Source organism: Drosophila tropicalis, unplaced genomic scaffold, assembly GCF_018151085.1.
Source record: "Drosophila tropicalis isolate 14030-0801.00 unplaced genomic scaffold, ASM1815108v1 contig_158, whole genome shotgun sequence".
In the NCBI taxonomy this organism is placed as follows: Eukaryota; Metazoa; Arthropoda; class Insecta; order Diptera; family Drosophilidae; genus Drosophila; species Drosophila tropicalis.
In genome coordinates this window covers 10,689,521-10,712,882 of record NW_027172602.1, presented here as the reverse complement: position 1 = coordinate 10,712,882, position 23,362 = coordinate 10,689,521, and the positions used below count along the sequence as shown (strand labels likewise).

Below are 23,362 nucleotides of genomic sequence, written 5' to 3'. Positions count from 1 at the left end.
ATCTTAAAGCTAAATTTAAACCCATCCTTTAAAACCGAAAAGAAAAAGACTAATTAAAAAGAAAATACCAGCAAAAACCTATGTATGTATATTGTGAAAATTGTGATTTCAAATAATACAAAAATCCACACCAAAAACTAAAAACAAAACAAACAAGAAAGAAAGAAAACAAAGAAAGGGGATAAACACAGAAAAAGGAAACATAATATTAATCGAAATGCAAGAAACAAAAAGCAAAAACAACTTCGCTAAACAAAACTATACAAAAAAACACCAACAATGTCACGTCACGTCACGAGTCACGAACCACGAATCACGAATCACCAATCAAATTAGTTTGCCAAGCCAAAAAGCTAAAGAAAAACAAAACCCAAAAAGCATATCTCTTACCGTTTAACGAAAGCTTACTCCACTCTCTTATGATTTCACCACACACACACACACACACTCTCTCACTGTCTCACTGTCACTATCACTATGTCACTGTCACTCTGTCACTATCACTTATTCGTCCTACGTAACCACCACAGGAATTGTTTAGTTTACGTCACGTTACGTTGCCATACGTTCCGTTACGCTACACATGTTACGCCGCTGCTCTCCTCTCCACAATTTCGCCAACTGAATCACACAAAACGTTTCGGCACACACACACACCAAACACTCACACAACAAACATACACAAACTCACCTCACTTCACCACTTCAGTAACTCACTTGGAATGGCTCTCGCTCACGCTCGACGGCTACCAGCTAATACTACCACCACCAACTACCACTACGTAAAGCGTATTTTGTCACTCAATGAAGCGCGAGATCTCTTGCTCTTAACAAAACCCGTTTACCCGTCCGTCTCACTCACATAACAAATCAACAATATAAACTAAACTAAATATTATCACTCACTCAAACTATCACTCGAATCACAAAGTACATTGTCTCTCTATCTCTATGATCACCACGCAAATTTCTCACAGTTCTCACGCCAAAAATCACCCAGCAAAAAAAACCAAAAAAAAAAGAAGAAAAAAAATTAAATAATATAACAAAACAAAACAATCAAGCAATAAGCAAGCAAAAATTTACATTAATTAAGAGCTGAACCAACAAAATAAACCCTTAAGAAACAGAATAATATGCCAATATAATAATACACCTAAAATATACTATATATATATACTAACTATTTACCTATACTACGTACATATATACCTAGAAGTATTCCTATGAGCTATTTTAAATACTTAAATAAATTAAATTAAATAAGACAAGACCCGCAGCTAACTCCCTCACCACACAAAAGTCTCCCCGAAACTGACCAACCAGCGATCCACTCTCTACACATAGCAACTGATTAACACAGAGAGCAATTCAACAAAACTAACTACTATACTATCTACCACTCTGTCTCTTCACTTTAATCTCAAAAGATGCAAATGCAATATTCATAAAGATTTACATTAAACATACATAAACAAACAAAAATAACAATAAATATATATACTCGTATGAGCAAGGAGTTTTCCTTGTTGTTTCAAGAAAACAGCTCCCAAAACACTTCGGAAACTATAGACAATCGAAGTTAATATATAAATATATTTTAATCATTGTGCAGTCGATCGTTCTTAAATATTCTCCTATTGATTGATGAAGTAATCCGATCCGACTACTTGAAGTAGTGATGGCACGATTAATCATATGATATGCAACCGATTAATGACTCAAGTAATCACCTCATGAAAAGAAGAAGCTTTAATTTTCTTTGAATAATCGTAATTTATAATCGCGAAACTTCGATTAATCATTTGGTTTAATAATCGATTAATCAATTTTACTTGCCATCACTATGAAATTTAATTCGATTATTGCAATTAAAGTCAAGTAAAGCGAGTTTGTTTCAATTAATTCAGAGAACAAAATGACTGCTAAACCATATATTATAATGTATTTATATATCTTTAAAAAACAAAAATCAGAGACTAAAAATAAAATGTTTTTACCTATCTGATATCTCACTTTAAAAGCGATTGTTTTAATCGTCATTGACAATTAATTATCTAAAGTAAATTTGTTTAATATTAGCTGAAAAGTGAGATATTGGTTTATTGATTTCCTTGAAACGTCTTTTTATTTCGAAAACTTTAAACTTTTGATTTGATTTTTCAAAATAGGAGCCTTTAAAATATCACTATTCAGTTTACTTTATTCACTCAACGACCATTCAAACGACCTTTTCACCAATCCCAAAAGTAAATTCCATGATTTAAGAAACTCAAATTCAAAAGCCGTAAAAAAGATTCATTAATCAGGCTTGGCAGCGCTATTATCCGATTAATACTCCAAAAGAATATATACTTAGATATACATATATGTATTTCTCTATTTCTATCTCTATATATCTCACTCTCTATCACTCTCGCTCTCTCTCTCTCTCTCTCTCTGTCTTTCTATGTGTATTGTATTTATTAGATTTACAAATGTCATTTAAAACAAATTATAATAAATAATTCATTAATTTTGCTATAAATTTTCCATAACATTTGAAATTAAAAATTCCAAAAATAAACTGACATATTTCACATACCAAAGAAAAACCAAGTTTAATTCCAACAAAAAGAAAAATTTAAAAATTCATAATTAGATTTTTTTGAAACTCTTCTTATCTATATAAGTATTTCAATTAATTTTTCTTATATATTATATATATATATATACATATATATATCTCACCATTCAAAACTCACTAACTGACTCACTGAAACTCTTTCACCACAATTCACCACTCAGATAAGAGAAAAAAAACTAGAGAAACTTTCTTCACCACACAATATCCTTTATTCGTATGTGTTTCATTTTTTAAGTTTCCTTTATGTCGCACTCACAACAAAAAGCTCTCTTGCTACCTCTATCTCGCTCACTCTCTCTCTCTATCTCTCTCTCTCTCTCTCTCTCTATTTCTCTCAATCGCAAACGCATTCTTTCTCTTCATTCAACTATATTCAGCTAAGCCAAAAATCATAGAGAAAAAGAAAAATCAAATGAAATAAATTTTCAAATTCTTTCCTCACTGCAATCACCTTGAACCACCTCAATCCACCTCAAACCACCACCACCACCACTACCACTATCACCACTTAAACCACCAATCACCACCACCACCACCACCACCACCACTAAAACCACAATGATGAAAACCGAAATAGTTCATCAAAATGAAACATTCGAGTACCCGAAAATTGATAAGATCATTATCGAAATTTCATAGGACTCTTATTTTCGTTTTGCTTTCGTTTTGTTTTTACAAAAAAAATAATATAGAAACATAAAATATCGATTAAGTGGTCATCGTTAGAAAAAGAAAATGAAACAAAAAGCAGCAAAAGTCAAAAATGGCGGCTCATCATAGTTCAATCTGTTTCTATCTCTCTCTCTGTCTCTTACTCTCACTCGCTCTCTCTCTCTCTCTCTGTCTGTCTCTCTCTCTCTCTTTTCCACTTAGCATATCATTATGTTCTTTTTCGTTAAGTTTTTTTGTTTTTCTGAAAGGGCTAAAGAAACATTATAGAATCCAATTGCTGTGACACCTTACTATACTTCAAAAAAATAGAAAAAAAACTGAAAAGCAAATTGTATTTAAATTTACAAACAGAAAAAATATATAGAACTTAAATTGAATCTAAAATTTTTAAATTGAAACCAAATCTATGTACGCAAGTTTTTTAATTACATTTAATTTGTAAGCCTAGTTTTAAGATACTGGAAAAGAAACCCAAAAAAAAAAAGCAGAAGAAGAACTGTTATACTCCCATACCATGTTATATCTAAACATATACGTATATATATATATATAAATCTATATAAAGGACTAAAGAAAGAAAATACCAATAATTTATATACCTATTTATATATATATATATATATATATATATTTGTGTTCATAAATATTATTATTTTTTTTATTACCGTTCATCATTCTCCTTTTTCTTGCTAATGCAACCATTGCCAATTCTCTTAATAATAATGCCTGTTTTCTTTATCATCGACCGTCGTTTGTCGGCCGATTGTGATCGCCGTCATCGTCGTCCATACAACAGGTGTCTCATGTCAAAATCGATTCACCTGTCTTTCGCCTGCACACCAACGCAACGGTTATACTACTGATCACATTCTCAATTGCTGTAACGACGCGGCAGTACGTAGGAAATCCCATAGACTGTGTACACACAAGGTGCGTATGAGTAATATTTTTGCCAGCAATGTATTAACAAGTTTTCTCATCACCCACAGAGACATTCCCGAAGATGTTCTCAATACATATTGTTGGATACACTCCACATATACAGTGGTCGATGCGTTTATGAAAAAGCAAGGTTCCGAGGTGCCTTTTCCCGGCGTACACAATTCACAGGGTCGCGGCCCGTTAACAATAAAGCACACCAAATATTATCAATGGGTAGCGTTCACACTATTTTTTCAGGTAAGTTCAGACATTTACTTTTTGCCAGGGAAAAGCTCTCCCGACTAAAAAGCTTTCAACTGCTTGTAATCTAAATCAAAATCAGTTTTCATGAACATTTATCTGTGGGTTATATACTTCTCTATTAAGATTTAGCATATGAAGATGAAGCAAATCAAATTGTCTTTATATATCCTACTAATAAATGAGTCCTTAACACAGAAAGCCTAGGTATAATAGTCTACTGCTTGGGAGCTTTAAAGCTTTTTAAAAATGAAAGCTATTCCAAGAACAACACCCAAATAAGTCCTTTTGGCAATACAACAAACTTTTGTGGTCAAAAAGCTTGGCAGGAGCTTTCCAGGAGTATTCAGCTTTGTGATGCAAAACGAATGAGTGCAGGAAACGTGTACGACTAACTTTAGTGTTGAATGCCAAAGAGTTTGATGGATGGGGGAAGAAATTTGCACAAGTTATAAAACATTTCTTTAGTTAAACCAGGTGATTACTCCAATGTGGTATGAATGAATCTATTATGAGTATGTACATATATTCATATACATATAGACTTCTAATCAACGTGGAAGCGATTTGATTTGGAAGGAAAAGTATTTAAAGGGTTATAATTTGTGTTCCCCCTTTAAGAATGTTTTAGAATATCGGGAATGATAATATTTTACTCCTGATTTCACTGACATTTCGATGTGCCTACAAAGAACTAAAGTTTCTGTTTCATTCTTCGATTTAGATGTCAGAAATGTTGTAAATTATGACGTTGTTGCCTTTTGGGGTGTGGGGCTGGGGGTTGGGGGGATTGAGTTAGAAGAGGAGAGACAGCGGCATGACCATGACTGTCTAGCCGGAAAACTCGCCTGGGAGTCGTCGTGTTGTCAACAATGACCTTTCGCACAGTTTGAGGCGTTGTCGGGTCTTTTGTTTTGGGCTTTGTTATGTAGTTGTTGGACTCGAAAGGCAACAATCATATAATGATGATCCATTAATGCGGCACAGACGATGCAGTGTGGCATTATGCACACCATGCCACAATGCAGCCCACCCTAAAGGCAGCTCCCATGCTCCAGCGACTGTGTGTGTGTGTGTTTGCTTGTGTGTGAATGCTGCAACCGGAAAACGAAGACTAAAATTATTTTTGGAACCGATTTGAGTTTCATTTGCTCTCTCTCTCTCTCTCTCTCTTTATTCCCCAATTCTCTCCAGTTCCATTTCTATTTCTGTTGTTGAACAAGCAGAAAAATATCAGGTGGCAGGGAGGGTTGGGGGGAAGATTCAGCCAGAGATCGTTTGACCCCGTTTTGAACTTTACCACACTTTGCTCTCTCTCTCTCTCTCTCTCTCTGTCTCTCTCTCTCCCTCTTTTTCTGGATTTGTACTCCTTTTTTTTTTGTTTCTCTAAATTTTTTGCTTGATATTTCCATTAAATTTTATTTATTTACGCAGACAACATGCTACGTATGAGAAAGGGAGATGAAGGTGTTGAGAAAATTATAATTTATGTTTTGTGTGTGGCCCCACAATGAGAAAGAGATGAACTAACTAAAACTAAAACAGGGAGAGAGAGAGAGGAGAGAGGTATACACTTTGCGCTATCTCCCTCGGGGGAATACCCATAAGCATGTCGTAAAAAAGTCATCTTTTTGATATCCAATTGTATAAATCATATTTCATTTAGATCGCAACAAGATCTGACGCAACCATTTGACATTAAAATTAAAACTAAAATAATAAAAAAATACAAATTTTCCCTCGATCAGACGACTATAAGTTACCCAGCACTTGACAATGAAATACACAAAGACAAACATCTCAGATGATTCGAATTCAAATCAGCAAACTCAATATGCCTAATCAATAACAGGGTATGTGGACTGGTGCTTGGCGGTGCCCTGTTGCCTCGGAATGAGATTGAGAATGCCGTAAAAAATCAGCATGTGCGGTTTGCTTATTTGAAGATCATTAAAATTCGAACACGCTGACAATCAAAAACCAAGAGTAGTTCAAAGAAAAATAGAGCAAAAGGCGTTACCGACAAGTGTTTGAAGGTTGCGTTAGGGGGCGCCACTCTCTGTGATATACCATAACCCTATTGTTTTTGCACGATCAAAGGGCCCATAAATCACTTTCGCCTAGTAAAGTAAAGTCTTGATGTTGGGCAAATTAACATTGGAATTTCAACATCTCTTTGGGAGATCGTGACAAGGTCAATTCATTTGGAAGACTTCGATGTTCATTTCGTTGCTGAAAACCTTTTTGTTTTTTGGTTTCTTCTGTTCGGCTACCCGTCATCAATTAGCGCCAAGGTGTCTTATTCATTTGTTTTGCCCTTCCTCCTTGGTTTGGGTCTGATTTCTTTTTGTTTGGCTCTCTAATGCAAGATTTGGCTCTGGGCCCACATAGCACTAAAAATGGTGGCACTTCAATGCATTTTAGTTGAGTTTTATGATTATTTGTCTTGTGTTTTTTTTTTTTTGCATTTCCTGCTAATGTTTTGTTTTTGTTGAATTAATGACAAGACAGGGGCCCCACTCGCCGCCTCAGCTCTCCAACAAGCACATGGCCAAGACCAAGAACGGAAAGGATGACAGCATTTTTTGCCTAATGGCCGAATTATGCAGGGCATTTCCTTTTGTTTTGTTAAGCCTGGCAGACAGGCGGCTCACGTAGTTGCTGCCTCAAACCAATTGAATTTTGATGGCGCGTCACCCAGCCAGCCAGCCAGCCAGTCATTCATTCGTCTGTTTGTTGGTTCGTCCATCCATCTATTTGCCACACATCATGGCGACAAAACGACAACTTAATCAAAAAATCTTACAAAATGCCAGACAAGTTTTTATTTCCATAACTCCCAGCTGTGACAATGATTGTCTCTCAGTCCCTGACACTGTCTTGCATCTGTCTCCAATTGATATGCGCGTCTAGGCGCTAAAATCAAAACATCTACACGCATATAAATGCCGCTTATCCCAAATCCCCACTCCACACTCCAGACTGACAGTGAAATTGCAGTAATAATGAGCATCGTAGGGACGAAAGGAGTGGGAGAAATATCAGCAGGACAACAAAAGGAATCGCCATGCGCCATGCCAATGACAACGATTCTGTCCGATTTCTACAATTTTGCATTCATTTCACTAGATGTTGTTGTTGTTGTTGCTTTTGGAGCTCTCATCATATGTTTGCAGGCCCAACTCCGTTCATCCAATATGTACAAATTTATATGTATATGTATTTGCCTTCCTCCCCACCCTTCTCGAACCGTCATCCTTTTTATGCTCCATTCCTGATGCCTGATGCCGACGACGACGACCACTCGCGAGCGTGCGAGAAATAAATACGAGTATGTAAATAATTTCTATGAACAGGCACAGTGGTACAAAAACTAAACCATTTGCATTCTGGTAAATGAATGAAAGATTTTCCAAGTTTACTTTATGCCTGGCGACCACAGTGCATCAAATAAGATGTCGGCGGCTCAACGCGTCCACGAGAGGCAAGACATTCCCCACATTCGGAGTGGCCAGTATTGATGGGGGGAAAATGGTCGTGGCAGCGATGGGTGGGTGGGTGATTGTGTGGTTAAAAAGAGGTATGAGTCGATATGGGCCATTGTTGTGCCACAGATTGTTGCAACTACCAAAACCCAACACACACACACACACACAGCATCTTGGAACTTCGTGTCGCGTTCGCGTCGCATTGTTGTGTGTTTAAGGGCCGTCCGGGGAATGCAACAGCAGCGAACATACAAACCGGAAGTGTTGTGTGGCAAACGAACCAGCGAGCGAACGAACGAGCGGGCCAACAGGCTAGCCTAGCCTGGCTATATCGTATGAGAGAGAAACTCTTGGCAGAGATCTTCGTGGCTCTATGCTCCGTCCCAACGTCCGTGCTCGTCGTCTATGGTTCTCTACAAGTTTTTGGTTGTTGCTTCCCGTTCGCTATGTTGGCTGTTGGCTGTGGCTGTGGCCGAGGCTGACGCTGAAGCTGTTGCTGGTGCTGATGCCGCCGTCTGCGTCAGTGTCTGTTATGTGTTGGCCAAGTGAACGCGCGGTTCGCTCGTTTCGATCTCACAAAAAATAGAAAAACCAAAAAAAAAAAAAAAAACACCCATAGAAAAGAAATATTTTTTTGGGGGAAAACAATCACAAAAAAAAAAGAAGAGAAAAAAAACCAAAGATAATATTTAATTGAGGCAAAAATATCGGAAACTCGTCGGTGGCGCCAAAAAAAAAAAATATTTTGTTGTGCTTTTTTTCTGTGTTCTGTGTTTTGTGATCTCGAAAGATGTGAAAAAAGAATCCTTCTGTTACGTTGCGCTTACAAGGCGCCCCGATAACTTCTTCCATTTGGAGATTGTTAGCTGCAATCAACTCGATTGTAAGACTTGTGCGCGATCTCATCGAATTTCATTTGTTTTTATTTCAATTTCGATTTCATATTCTTCATTTTTCTTTCGTTTTGGGCTTTAAGTGATTAAAAATGTTCCATCATAATTAACTTTACAAAGTGAGTGGGCCGGGCCATGTGTTCGTGCAATTGAAGAAACATTTGGCAAACGAATATTATGAAAACCCCTCAGTGTTTCAATACCCCCGTTTTGCCCACCCCCTCTCGCGCGCTCTCTCTCTCTCTCTCTCTCTTTGGGTATCTCTCCCACTACTCGAACTAAATTTTACGTAGACAACAAAAAAAATAAATAGTTGTTGGTTGGTTTTTTGTTTAAACTTTTCATTTTATTTTTATATATTTTATAAAAGGCTGAGCAAAAGTTAACAGAGCGTCGCCGATTCTTCTCTCTCTCTCTCTCTCTCTCACAATCTGTCCGTGTATGTGTGTGTGCGTGTGTGTGTGTATATATTATTCCATATCATTCACACATAGATGCAAATGATGGATTTTTAATGGAATACTCTTGTTTGTGAAGTCATGGGGAAGACTAGCTAATTTATTGACCGATAACTTTTATATGGGTTAATTAGCCAAAATGAGAGGATGAGATTTTCCTAGTGTGGAAATGTAAATCAAATTAGTTTTCCATATATATTTATATATATATATTCTCATTGTGATTGCTTAAATTGAGTCAAGTCCAGATATTCCAAACAAATAAGTGATAAAGTCAAGTTTTACCTACAAGATCGAAAATAATATCTTCTAAGGGGGCTTAAGAATGGTTAATAGGATAAGAGTTTGTCCTGAATAGTTGGTAGGTAGGATCCCTACTTCCTATTGCATCTGATTCTATAGTCAGTGGGTCAAGTTGTCAAATACATAAACACAAAATTAATGTTTGTCGTCCGTTGATCTTGTCAGAATATAACTATATGTATATATTTCGCCAACTCATTCACTCAGTCACTGTTTGCCCTTAATACTTTAAGTATATTAACCTCAAAGTGTCTTCTTGTGGTTTTCTCTTGAGATTGCTCAATTGGTTTTCAATATTTATTTCATATTTTAATATATTTTAATATTGTTCCAACATTTTGTGTATTTATTTATCGGTCTTCTATATATGTAGGTTGTGCTGTCTGCCTGCTGTCAACAGGCTAACTAACTTAAGTCCACATTATAAATTGACCACAAGATTAATTTTCCATGAACAAATTACAATTCTCTCTGTCTCTGTGTGTGTGTGTGTGTGTGCGTGTTTTTGTTTTGGCGGTTGCGGTTTCTCATACGATTCGATTCCCCTTTGACTTCGCACTTTGAAGTGCCTTTTTGATGCGATCTAAATGTGTTTTTGTTTAGGTTGCATTCAAAAGTGATTCCAATTCGAGCAAATCGAAATGCTAAAGCTAAGCCGTATAATATCATATGCCATAAAGCATGTAGTATGAATCTTGATAGGGATCGAGAGATCTAGATTTGAGATTGAGAATAAAGAAAAGTGCAAGTAATGCGTTGTTGAGTTTTATTTTCTTGCAGGAGAGAGAAGGAAAAAATAAAATTCTGTTCTTTTTTTTTTTGTTTTATTTGGGTTTTTTGCTCTTTTTGTTTTGTTCTGTGGAATTTTGGTTTTTCTCTTTGTTTTTTCTCATTTTTCTACCGAATTTCTCATTACTCATTGAGGGGAGGGCGTTGGGGCTGGGGAAGGTGTTGCCAGGCAGTCGGTCAGGCGGGTGGTGCGGTGGTGCTTTTGGGGCGGAGACGCATTATTTGTCAAGCGTCGAGGAAAACCCAATTAGTCATATGCATGAGAATGATAATGTTAATGTTAATGTTAATGATAATGATGATGAGGAGCGATGTTAATGGTAATTATGGAATGAATGTATATATATAAAATATATACATAGGTATATATAAATATATAGCTCGTTAAATTTAGATCTTTTGTTAGGGATGCTTTGTAAATTAATTTCCAAAAACAAACAACGGTTTTTTTTTTGTTCTTTTGAAAAGCATTTCTCAAATATTTCACAATGATCTCCCCACCCCCTCTGAAATCCTCCCCTTCACCATCTAATATCGCTTTTCGTTGAAATGTCAAGTGCAGAACGGTGGTAGGGGGTCTTGGGGATTCGAAAAAGTATTTTATAAACAACAACAAAACAAATTCCGGTGCTGAAAACGTACAGGGAGAGGTAAACTCTGTTGAGAAGGGGGGATGTGGCGAGGGGTATTACGAAATATATGTATACGTATAGGTATATTCAGTATATGTACATATATATATATATATATATTCTACGGGGGCAGCCTTCGCCTTTGACTTTCGATACGCTACAATTTCGTTTTGATTCTCGATCACTCCAATTTTCGTTTAGTCTTCGTTCTTTTGGTTCTGCTCGATGGGCCACGTGTGATGCTGCGTATACGCAATTTTTTTCGGGTGCCTTTATTATCTTGGCAGGCCTCGAAATTTGTTTATAAACATTGCAATTTTAAAATTTACAGTTCATTTGGTGTTGGAAACCAACCGACCGATCTAGCCATCCAGTCAGCCAGCCAGCTGCGTCAGTCAGCATAAGTTTATTAAACATATGGGCATGGGGGGTGGGTTTACCCCAAAAGTTAAATGAATCCCAAAGGTTGTGGCCAGGGGGCAGTTGCGTGAAAAAAGACAAAGAGAGAGAGAGAGAATGAGAGAGACGAAGATCATTTAATGCCACATTTTATTTATATGCTAGAAGCGTTTTTTATTTGTTTTGTTTCTTTACGAAATTTTCAATGCCTTTTCAGTCCGCTTAAATAAATATTTGCCACCCCCTCCTTGCCCCACCCATAGCTAAAGCAAAAATAATAAGAAAAATATATATACATACACACACATATGTATGTATGTATGTATGTATATGGAAATGATTTTTCAATAGCTACTTCATAAATAAACAAATCAAAAGAAGGTTAATCAATAATTTCTTCAAAGTTCAATTTCGAAATTTTGCTTTCGCTTTACTTAAAATGTTTGTGTTGTTTTTGGTACGAAATGATCTTTAAAAAACTAGAAGACAAAAGAAAATGAAGAAAAGTTACCGAATGAAAGAAAAATGAATGTTTTGTGTGGGAATTGTCCTTAAGGATTCTCTCCTAATTTCATGAAATAAGTTTCAATGGCTGGTGACGGGTTATCGAGGCAACGAATATGAATCGTTCAATGAATAGTGTTAAATGAATATATATTCAAACTGAAGCCCAACCAAAATCTCACTCCAAAAAAATGCGCAAATCTGTGAATCAGACGCCAACAACAACAACAGCAACAACAACCACAACAACATCAACAGCAACAGCAATAACGACAGAAACCCAACCAAATCGTGACAAGTGTAAATTCGGGCTAACTCAATTACAATTGGTGGACAATCAATTCCAGTTTGAGTCTCACAATCAGTTCCAGTGCCAGTTCCAGTTCCATTGCTGCCGGTATCATCGGTTACATGGAGCTGAAACGCCATCATCAATATCAACGATTATGATGGCCTTGCCGCGCAAGAGAAAGAATCTCAATCGACATCAGCGAAAGCAACATCAAGCGATCAGTAGCCCAAGGATAATTCTAAAACAATTGATAAATCAATATTGCTGATACACGCACACACACACACACACATACCCGCCCATACATACACACACATACACACACACACACACACAAGCAAATATACAAAAACAAAACAAAAAATTGAATCCGCGTCTTGGTTTTGCTAAAAAACCATGTTAGATATATTCCGTGGATTGAAAAACCTTGTAAAGGTCAGTCACGTTAAAACCGATTCGATAGTATTCCGACTTCACTACTCAATAACTGTGATGATTCTAATGTCATTCTCACTGATAATAACCACACGCCAATATGTGGGCAATCCGATTGATTGTGTACACACAAAAGATATTCCAGAGGATGTGCTCAACACATATTGTTGGATCCAATCAACGTATACGCTAAAGAGTTTATTTTTAAAGAAACAAGGCATATCAGTGCCATATCCAGGCATTGGTAACTCCGATGGCGATCCAGCTGATAAGAAGCACTACAAATACTATCAATGGGTGTGTTTTTGCCTATTCTTTCAGGTGAGAAAGATGAAGAACAAATAAAACGAAAACAAAACAATTTTGATTAACACATAATATTGCCTAAAAGTACTAAACATTGTATATATATATATCTAATTGATTTGTATTGAAATTGAAACAGGACAAACAAATAATTATTCATCAACTCCAATCTATTTTCCGATGATGATTACTTTTCACAAAAATAAGGTTTCGAAATCCTAAAAGATTAATCTCATTTTAGATTTGAAAGATTCTAAAAGGAAAGATTTAAGAATAAGTGCTTAAAATTTGATAAGATTTCCTAGAGTCAAGAGCTTAATTGAAATAAAATTGACTCCCTTTCTTTCTCTCTCTCTCTGGAAAAGATTCTAGGATGAGTGTTTAGGATTTGATGAGATTTACCTTGTGATATATAGTCTCCTTCTCCTTCTCTCTCTCTTTATATCTGACTCTTTCTGATTTTTGTTAATAAAAATTTCAATTCGCCTTGACTTTATTACGGCCTTTACCAATTACTTACTCATAGATCAGTTTATGGTTATGCCTGGCGATGAATGATTTGATGGATTGGCCAATTGAGGCATACAAATACATATATATATATATATATATGTATGTATATGTATACCCATTGAATTAACACACACAAAGATGGGGCGATAGAGAGAAAGATATATTCATTCATCTATTAAATACGAAATATTCAATTTCCAAATATTGTGTTCTATTTTGTTTTTTTATTTTCTGTTTTGCGGTTGCTGCTCGCACGCAAATGAAAACTTTTAAATATTCTTTTCCAAGCCAAACAAAATAAAACTATGCTAACTGAAATGAGCAATGGACTAAAGATACAAACGAGTGTGTTGAAGAGGAGAGGGGTGGTAAAGTAGGAAGCAGGAGAAAAGTGCAAAACGGTTCATTCACTTAATCTTCTTTGTACGATATGTTAAACCAATTTTGGGTGTTAAGTAATATATTTATTGAAAAACCTCATTCTTGTTTTCTATTTATTTATTTTTCAACTTATTCGTGATTCATATATGTATGTATTTTCTTATTTATGGGAATGGCAAACCAATAGGGAATCGCAGATAAGAAAGGAACGAATCGCCAACACCCTTTGCTCTGTGTTTTGTTCAATAAAGTTTCGATTAATACGATTTACAAATATTTTGACTCAAATCAGTTCTAAATATCACAAAGCATATTCGATACGTCACGATTCTTACATCTATCCCTATATGAGCTTTCCATCTCCTTTCCTCCCCCATCTCTCTATAGAGGATACATCATTCTTACCTTCTGCTTAGATTTTCCATTTTCTTCATGCCAAAACTGTCAGCGCTAATTGCTTGGTCCGCTTAGAGGAGATTGATTTTGTCATGGATCGCCATCGCATATATATACATATGTCACAGTGCTTGGCAAAAGTTTAATGACACCCCCAGTCAAAATAATAGATCCATTTTGCTCAAATGCAAAACGAAGTTCATTTAGACTTTTGGTATCAAGAGCTTGGTCTAAGCCTCTCTCTCTTCCCGTACTTCCAAGTTAAATTTTTAGTATACAAGCTAAGTAAATAGTTTAGGACTTAGATTTGCGGCCTGTGCTGTGTTTTCATATGCTGCCAACCATTCCATTTCCCATTCCTATGGCTCCCTCTCGATTCCCACCAGCAACAATGACGTCGTTCCAAAAAAAACAGAAAGATATATATATACACGATTCTGTATAGTTCTTCCGCCTTCCGCCTCCCGCCTGCCTGTACGCAAAAGTATTACACAATAATATATCTTCCCGCTAACAATGTACAAATATTAAATGTATATTTTTATCACACTATATTTTTTCTTAGCTTGTTCGCTTGTTTCGTGTGTCATTGCTGTTGTTGTTGTTGTTGTTGTTGTATTTCTTTCATTTCTCGGTTAGTGTGACAAAGACCCGATTTATATAGGGGCAGACACATCAGTCGTTCCAAATACCTATAAATACGTTTATATTATTTGGGGTATTTCTGCCAGTTTATTGAATACTTTCCCTTTTCGGGGCTATAATTTATTAATAAAGGAAATACCTAACTGAAATATATGTGAAAGTCTACCTACAAGTATTCATATAGAAGAAGATATATATATATATAAATAAGCCCATAATATACATATTCATCTAAATATATATATATATATATATATATATATCTAGAGAACAGGGAGATAATAAAAAGCCAACAAGAGAACACAAGCAGCTACAGAGTCATAAAATAATAAAACAAAAACAACCTAATACACCTGGCCCAATTATCCCCACATGATAAATTGAGGGATGTATCGTTGATGGGGGCGAATGGAATGGGCAAAATGAGTAGAACGTGCCCGAGTTTGGGTAGGGAAGAACTTGGAGGAGGGAGGTGGTCATCGATCGATCACTAATGGCTCTAGCCATAAAACGTCTTTAAAAGCATATCCATCATGGATGGATGGATGGACGGATGGATGGCTAGATGGTATCCCGAATTGATCCCGATCGATTTGATTCTTTGTGCCCTCCCCTTGTACACCTTCTCCTGCATTTTCCTCTTCCCTCTTTTTCAGCGATATGTCAAGAAAAAAAAAGAAACAATCTTTGCATTTTTTTTTTTCTGTTAGTTGGCGCAGACAAACATAAAAGTGAAATAATAATTTCTGGCTCTAAGCCAAAAGAATTGTTGAAACCAAAAAAAAATGAAAAAAAAAACCCAAAAAAAACATGGGCATGTGTTTATATTTGACTTATGTACGCGGATATTTTTGAAAGGGAGTTTTGTGGGAGTGACAACGGATCATTTGAGGCCTAAACAACTTTCCCCCAGACTCCCAACTCGATTTGCATTTGTAAACTGTTCCCCAAAACGATTCCACAGCCGCACAGTGATCGAAAGTTGATGAGGAAATGTTTGCTATATTTTAGTTTGAATTTGTGCAAAGAAGGTCTGATGGAAGTTTCGCTTCCATTTCGAATTGGTTGTCGATCTTCATTCTTTTCAGATTTTTCCGTTCCAAACTCTGTTTTACCCACTGTAATGAGATCAGAGGGAACGGGAGTGGGCAAATATTCGTGCCTTTTGCCTTATATTATTTGAATTCATTTCCGCCTAGTGCAAATAATTGGCCAGAATAGTTTTGGCTAACGTTTATGTCTTGACCCGGCTAGCAACATCTGCGGCACATTGGATGACGCCAATTATTGCAGCAAACGCCAGACGGCGGCGTCGATAGGGTCCAGGGTGCAGGGACCAGGGATCAGTCTAAATGCCTTGCCGGAAATCAAATGATGCATTTGATTTGCTTTCGTCTGCTTCTCCATCAGCCATCAGGCAACTAAACCATCTGCATTTCAAGACAATTTTGTTTTTTGTAGGGTCTAGTTTTGCCGGGTTTTGTTGTTGCTGCTGTATACAATGGCAAATTGCAATCATTCGACGACAAGCAACAACAACAGAATATTGTGGGTGAAAACCGAAAAAGAAACAAATGTAAAAAGGGTGCGCGTATTGTATCTATAAACATCTGTATGGATGCGTGTGTGTGTGTGTGTGTATCTGGGTGTGCGTGTGTGTGGAAAGCAATTTGGCAAACGTTCAAATTGCCACAAAAGCATCTCATCGCATAAATGCAACTACAATCAAAGCAACACCCTGAGAGAGCATGAGTCAAAAGTTTAAGTAAAAACTCAGATGAGGATGACGACGATGAAAAGGGAAGAGCAAATTGCCACAACTTGCCCATGGCAACAGTTGCACAGTGGCACGAAATAGTTCCATAGTTCAAACTGAAGATCTCTAGAGACAAAAGATTCTCCGATCGACTAATCTTAGCTCAAGAGCTCCAATGCTTAAAGCAATTAAGGGTTTCTTTTGGAATTCAAAATAGATCTATTCATACGAAATCCTCTTCAAATCACAGTATTTGAATATCTTCCTGTATTCGCAGTATATGTTTTAGTGTTTAGTTTTCTGATGTCTTTGCCAAATGGAAATTGACAGCCGCCACTTGGTCGCCGCTCAAAGACAAAGCCAAACCAAAAGTGAACTCTCACCTAACGGAACATACAGACAACATACGAAATTGAAATAACTTAAGCTCCAACTTGGCAAAAAGGCTTTGGTCTGGCATTTGTCTGCTGGCAAATTTACGATACAAGTTATTAAGTATTAATTTGTCATCGAAAAATTCCCAGACATTTGTTAAGCCCACCATCACCACCACCTATCTGCATACTCCCCTTACCACCCCACCGCTTCTCTGTTGCCATCAGAATGAACGGAATTAAGCACACAAACCAAAAAAGAAAGAATGAAAAAACCAAAGAATAGAAAATAAAAAGATTCCTTCATTCCATCCATCTCTCTGCATTGTGTGTTTTCTTAATTTAATGTTAATTTTATTTTTGATGACATTAGCAAACAAGACGAAGATGATAGAGAAGGTCATACCGATCTCGGATCCTATTTAAGTTAAGTTAATGCCTTTGGCATTGTGTTAACTGGAATTAGAAATTCTCTATTGCTGAATTCAAACAGCTGGCATATGTCACTTGTCAGAATTTCAGTGAGGTTGTGGGACATTTTTACGACAAAACGAACAAACACCCACAAGACAGCTTACCTTTAATATATATGTATGTATGTATATAAATAGTGTACATCTGTGTGTGTGTGTGTGTGTGTGTGTGTATGTGTGTGTGTGCATATTATAATATTGTATTTATATATGTATGTCTCTTGTCTTTTGCAGGCAATCTTATTTTATACACCAAGATGGCTGTGGAAATCTTGGGAGGGTGGCAAAATTCATGCGCTCATCATGGACTTAGACATAGGCATTTGTTCCGAAGCCGAGAAAAAACAAAAAAAGAAATTACTTTTAGATTATTTGTGGGAAAATTTAAGGTAAGTCCATAATCTTTTAATTAAGCCAACCAAGACATCAAATTAAGTCCACAAAATTACGTATACGCTCCGTATCCAATTTTCTTGTGAGATATAATTTTGATCTTTTTCCAGATAGATATAGTAACTTGATACGAGTAGAAAATTTCTAACCTGATTTCACCTCCTTTTGTGTTTCGTTTGTTATCCTTGCAGATATCACAATTGGTGGGCGTACAGATATTACGTGTGTGAACTGCTCGCCCTTATAAATGTGATAGGTGAGTAAAATCTGAGCAATTCGGTCTAGATACATACATACCTACAAAACTGAATCGATAAATTGCAATTGCACATGTCGACGCCCGCTGGCCGATGGCCGATGCCCGTGGCCGGTCTATAGATGTAAACCGAACTGATCAATAAACAAATTTCGGGGTTAACAATACACACACACGCACACACACACACATACAAACATTCACTGTAGATTATTCATTAACAATATTCTCGAGAAAATCCATGATGAATTTTTATCGACTGACCGCAGTTTGGTTAACCAAACGTCCACATACCTTGCGCCCGCCACAATCACCCAAGTCTCTAGCTTCGCTCTCTCTCTCTCTCATATTGAAATCAACAAAAAAATTCTGACAAAATAATGAACAGTCAGAAAACATGATAAATAAACAATAATAGCCAAGAGAAAATGGCCAGCATCCCCCTAATTGGTTGCAAGGTGTGATAACCGAGATGCGAGATGTGAGATGAAAAACGTTTTAATGCCTCCATCCGTCACAGCATTTCAGAAATGGGTCACACTGAAAAATCTGGTTTTTGGGCAAAACTCTAATTGGCCTGTCGAAGGAGGCAGCCCCATCCCACCCCCCTCCTCCACCAAACAAACAAACATTAATCATTGTCCGATCCGCAGGTGGTGAGATGATGTAAGATAAAGATTCGTAGCGTACTCAATGGGAAATCTAATTAGAAATGAAGAGGAAACTAAGTATTTAATATTTGAAACATTTATTTGATTACTGAGACACACACACACCTTCATAACACTCTCAATTGATCTTTCATGCTCAATTAAATCGCATCATCATCTTTTTCTTTTGGACTCATTTGATTTGAATGTGATAATTCATTTTTTTGTTTAATCAATCGGCCCGTTGCCCACGCCCACAGACATTCAATTGATATGCGCTGCAGCCTCATCGTCATCGTCATCGTCATCGTCAGTCGACATCATTTACATATTGTTAACACAATTTTCACCCACCATGCCCCCCCACTCATTCACCCAACACCCACTCACATGTATGAAAGAGTAAGAGGAAGAGATACCAACGAACCCATTAATTAGGCATGTCAATTTCACGCAAGGCGCAAAGGGAGTGGCCATGGGAAGGCTTTGGGGATATGGATCTAGATCGGGGGGTGATGTATCTGTGTGTGTTTGAATAAACACAGAATGAAAAGTGTGTGTGGATGATTATCAAAAGCAAAAAACGTTTTTGTTTTGAATACTTTTTCAGTCGTTTTCGTTTTCCTTGTCTTTTCGTTTTTATCAAATCAAATTTAATTCTCTTCTCTGATCCTTTCTCTTTGTTCTTTCAAACGCAGGTCAAATGTTTCTTATGAATCGATTTTTCGATGGCGAATTTATGACATTTGGCTTAGATGTGATAGATTATATGGAGACCGATCAGGAAGATCGTATGGATCCAATGATTTACATATTTCCCAGAATGACCAAATGTACATTTTTTAAATATGGTTCAAGTGGGGAGGTGAGTAAAGCTTTTTTTTTTAAAGTTAATAACATTTGAATTCATCTCGTCTCATGAATGAGTGAACTCATTGATCTCTTTCAAACTCATTTTGAATCATTTGTAAGACTCAAGTTGACTCAAATCTCTCAAATTACTCAAATGAATATGGTTTTTGTTTTTCTCATTTACTTTCAGGTGGAGAAACACGACGCCATTTGCATTTTACCATTAAATGTTGTTAATGAGAAAATTTACATTTTTCTTTGGTTTTGGTTCATATTATTAACGTTTCTCACATTATTAACGCTAATATACAGGGTGGTTATTATATTCTCACCTCGTATGAGGGTTTACTTATTTCGTATGCGATTTAGGTAAGTGATTCGCTTTAGTATTCGACTAATTGATTCGATTATTCATTCTTGTTATTCCATTATCCTGTTATTTAGGTTAGTGCGTCGTGACGCTATTGAAATAATCGTTCGTCGTTCAAAGATGGGCGATTGGTTTTTGTTGTATTTATTAGGTGAAAACATAGATACGGTTATATTTCGTGATGTTGTACAGGATTTAGCGAATCGTTTAGGACATAACCAACACCATAGGGTGCCTGGATTGAAAGGTGAAATACAGGATGCATGATATTGGGAGTATTAAGAAGCGATACAAAATGCAATTTGTCGTCTCCAATTGAAACACAACAACAACAACAACAACAATTACTTGAAAACAGAATGAATAAATGCCACTGCAGCAGCCGCTTCATTTCATAAAAATCTTCTTATATAGAGAAAAAAAAAACCAACTTAAAACCTAAAAAAACGGAAAAAACGGAAAAATCGTATTGAACAAAAATACAACCAAAAAAAGCAAAATCATCAATGCATTAAACCGAAACCAAAAAGCAACATAAAAATGAAAAAAAAGAACAAAAAAAACAGCAGCAAAAACAACAAACAGTAAATCAGCAACAGACAAGAACAACAAGACACTTAAGCAACATCATCCTCTCATAATCATAGCACAACGAGGACAACGACAACAAGGACAACCACAAACAACTCGAAGATGACAACGAGATTGAGAGATGAAGTTGACAGCCGAAGGAAGACCGAATGAATGGAATGCAAGCGAGCTCAACTGTAACTACAGATCAAAGCAAAGAAAGCAACGAGTAACGAGTGACAAAGTGACAAGTGTAACGAGTTACAAGTAACGAGACAACCAACAACGAACAAATTAACGAAAGATGGAATCAACCAATCACATTAGTAAAAATGGAAAACATTCGAAAGGAATGTCAGTCAGTCGGGGGCAAGGAGGGTGCAGCCGATGGAACCACCTTGGATCGATCGGCCACACTGGACAAGAGACCTTTGGGCACTTGGCAACTGCTTGAAGGGATCTGTCACATGGTTACACAAAACAATTGGAAAATAGTAGTCGAAAAGCTGGCCAAGCAGAGTGAAAATGCAACAGAAACGAAGCAAACGAAACGAAAAACAAATGGAAAAGTGTGCGGAAAAGACAAGTAGAAGAAGAAGCAGACGCAGAAGATGTCTCTCTCTCTCTATCTATCTATCTATCTATCTATCTAACTCTATCTCTATCTCACACTTACATACATGCATACACATCTATATAAACACACCCACACACACACACACACGCACACGCACATCTATACATATTTATAAAAAGCATTTTCATCGAATCACGTAGAACGCGCGCCGCCGCCCAAAATGCACTTAATGCTTGCAGCTAGGAGAAAAAAAAGGAAGGAAACTTCAATTAAATGCCAACCACAAAGTCTGAGACGACAACCGCGTAAAATTGCATTTCTGTATTAAACAAAACCCCAAAAACAAAACAAAAACAAAAATCCCAAAAAATAAAAACCAAGAGAAACGACATCCAACACTTGAAGGAGAATGAAAAACGATTACAACAACATCAGCAACAACAACACTGGGATAATGGATCGATCGATTACTAACAACAACAACAGATCACCGACAACAACAAATCGAAATGGAAGGATGAGCAACAACAACAACAACAACAACAACAAGGACATCATGGGATGACTCTCTCTTTCTCTTCCTCACTCTTGATGGCAGAATGATGCAACAACAACAAATAAAACGAAAAAAAAAATGGAAAACTTTAATTCAAATTCAATTAATATTACCATAATTACATATACATATATACATATATATATATATATATATAAATATATATATATATATAGAAATAAACATATATATACATATATATATATATATATAGAAATAAATGAAATGATATCTCGAAGTGTTCATGTATTCGAAATGTAGGTTAAACTAAGGACAAAACACGCAGACACACACACACACACACACACACACACACACACACACATACACACATACATATATAAATGTATAAATTATATATATATATATATATATATATATATGTATATACACACATAAAGAAACAACATTTTTTTTTTCTAACTCTAAGCATTTGTATTAACCGCTACAAAAATACCAAAAAAAAAAAAATAAGAAAAGAAAATATGAAAAAAAAAAAACTAAACAAGAACTTATATATATGTAAAACATTTTTGTAACAGCATCAACAACAACAACAACAACAAAAAGGAAAACAAATATCAGTAAATATCACACACACAAAACATTAGTTGAAGTTGAAGAGAACAAAAACAAAAGCAACAAGAACAGACATAAATATATATGTATATATATATATATATATGTATGTATATATATGTATATTTATATATATATATATATATATGTGTAAATATGAGAAGCATAAAAAACATTCACAAATTTAACCCAAAATAATAATAATAATAATAATAATAATAAAACCTAAAGCTATTACAACCAGGAAAAAAAAAAAGGAAAAAGAGAAAGAACAGAAAACCACAAAAAAGATCCAAAAAATTGAATTATGATTTGTTTTATTATGTTAAAATCTCATTGTTTTGCTGCTTTTTTGGCCGAACAGCTGATGCCCTTTCACACACTCCACTCCCGATCACAATCACAATCACAATTCCACCCCCCACCCCCCACCGCCCACTCTTCAAAGGAATCCATCAATATACTTGTAGTTTTCCCTGTGCTACAAATTGTAATATCCGTCCAGAAAACTTTTTGAAGCGCAAAATTGTTCAGTTCACTCTCTCTCTCTCTCTCGCTGTCTCTATCTCTCTCTGTCACTGAGTTCAGCTTACTCTTTTCTTTGTCTCACAATTTAAATGAAAACTGATAAGAAAATGGACCAAAAACCCAGGCACACACACACACACACTCTCAGACGCACTGTTTCCGTTTTCCATTTGCTGGGTTTTCCTATACACACACACACACACACACAGAGACACACTTATCACAGCCAGAATTTAACATTAAACACTGCCAATGTATTAAGAGAAGAAAAACCAAAAGGGAAACCAAGTAAAATAACTTAAAGCAACATAAACGAGATCAGATTCCCTTGCAGAGATCAATCATTTGAAATTACTGCCTTATAGACCGATCTATTATCCTTTCGACATGTCCCACACAAAGAGGTTATATCAACTGCTGCCAGGCCAAAAGAAGTTCAATGAAGTCGCTTGCCAATCAGATCGACCACCCTCCCCCCATCACCTTTGTTCCATTCTGTCCCCAAATCCACACA

At 36.2% G+C, this 23,362-nt stretch overlaps 1 protein-coding gene across 5 annotated transcripts in view; it reads left to right on the top strand.

Moving 5' to 3' along the window:
* The window catches only part of shakB (shaking B), a 130,774-nt gene extending 107,648 nt beyond the window's left edge, over window positions 1-23,126 (top strand). For 3 of the 5 annotated variants that reach the window (XM_068283677.1, XM_068283678.1, XM_068283676.1), the window contains exons 4-10: window positions 4,095-4,228; window positions 4,288-4,477; window positions 17,752-17,906; window positions 18,102-18,166; window positions 19,515-19,681; window positions 19,859-20,037; window positions 20,113-23,126. In XM_068283677.1, the coding sequence (XP_068139778.1) occupies window positions 4,095-4,228; window positions 4,288-4,477; window positions 17,752-17,906; window positions 18,102-18,166; window positions 19,515-19,681; window positions 19,859-20,037; window positions 20,113-20,305 (1,083 nt within the window). In that variant the 3' untranslated portion in view covers window positions 20,306-23,126. Of the gene's footprint in view, window positions 1-4,094; window positions 4,229-4,287; window positions 4,478-8,498; window positions 8,852-8,944; window positions 8,981-11,925; window positions 12,995-17,751; window positions 17,907-18,101; window positions 18,167-19,514; window positions 19,682-19,858; window positions 20,038-20,112 lie in introns of those variants that run through there. The other 2 variants (XM_068283679.1, XM_068283680.1) reach the window with 2 other exon arrangements.
* The last annotated feature ends 236 nt before the right edge of the window (window positions 23,127-23,362 follow it).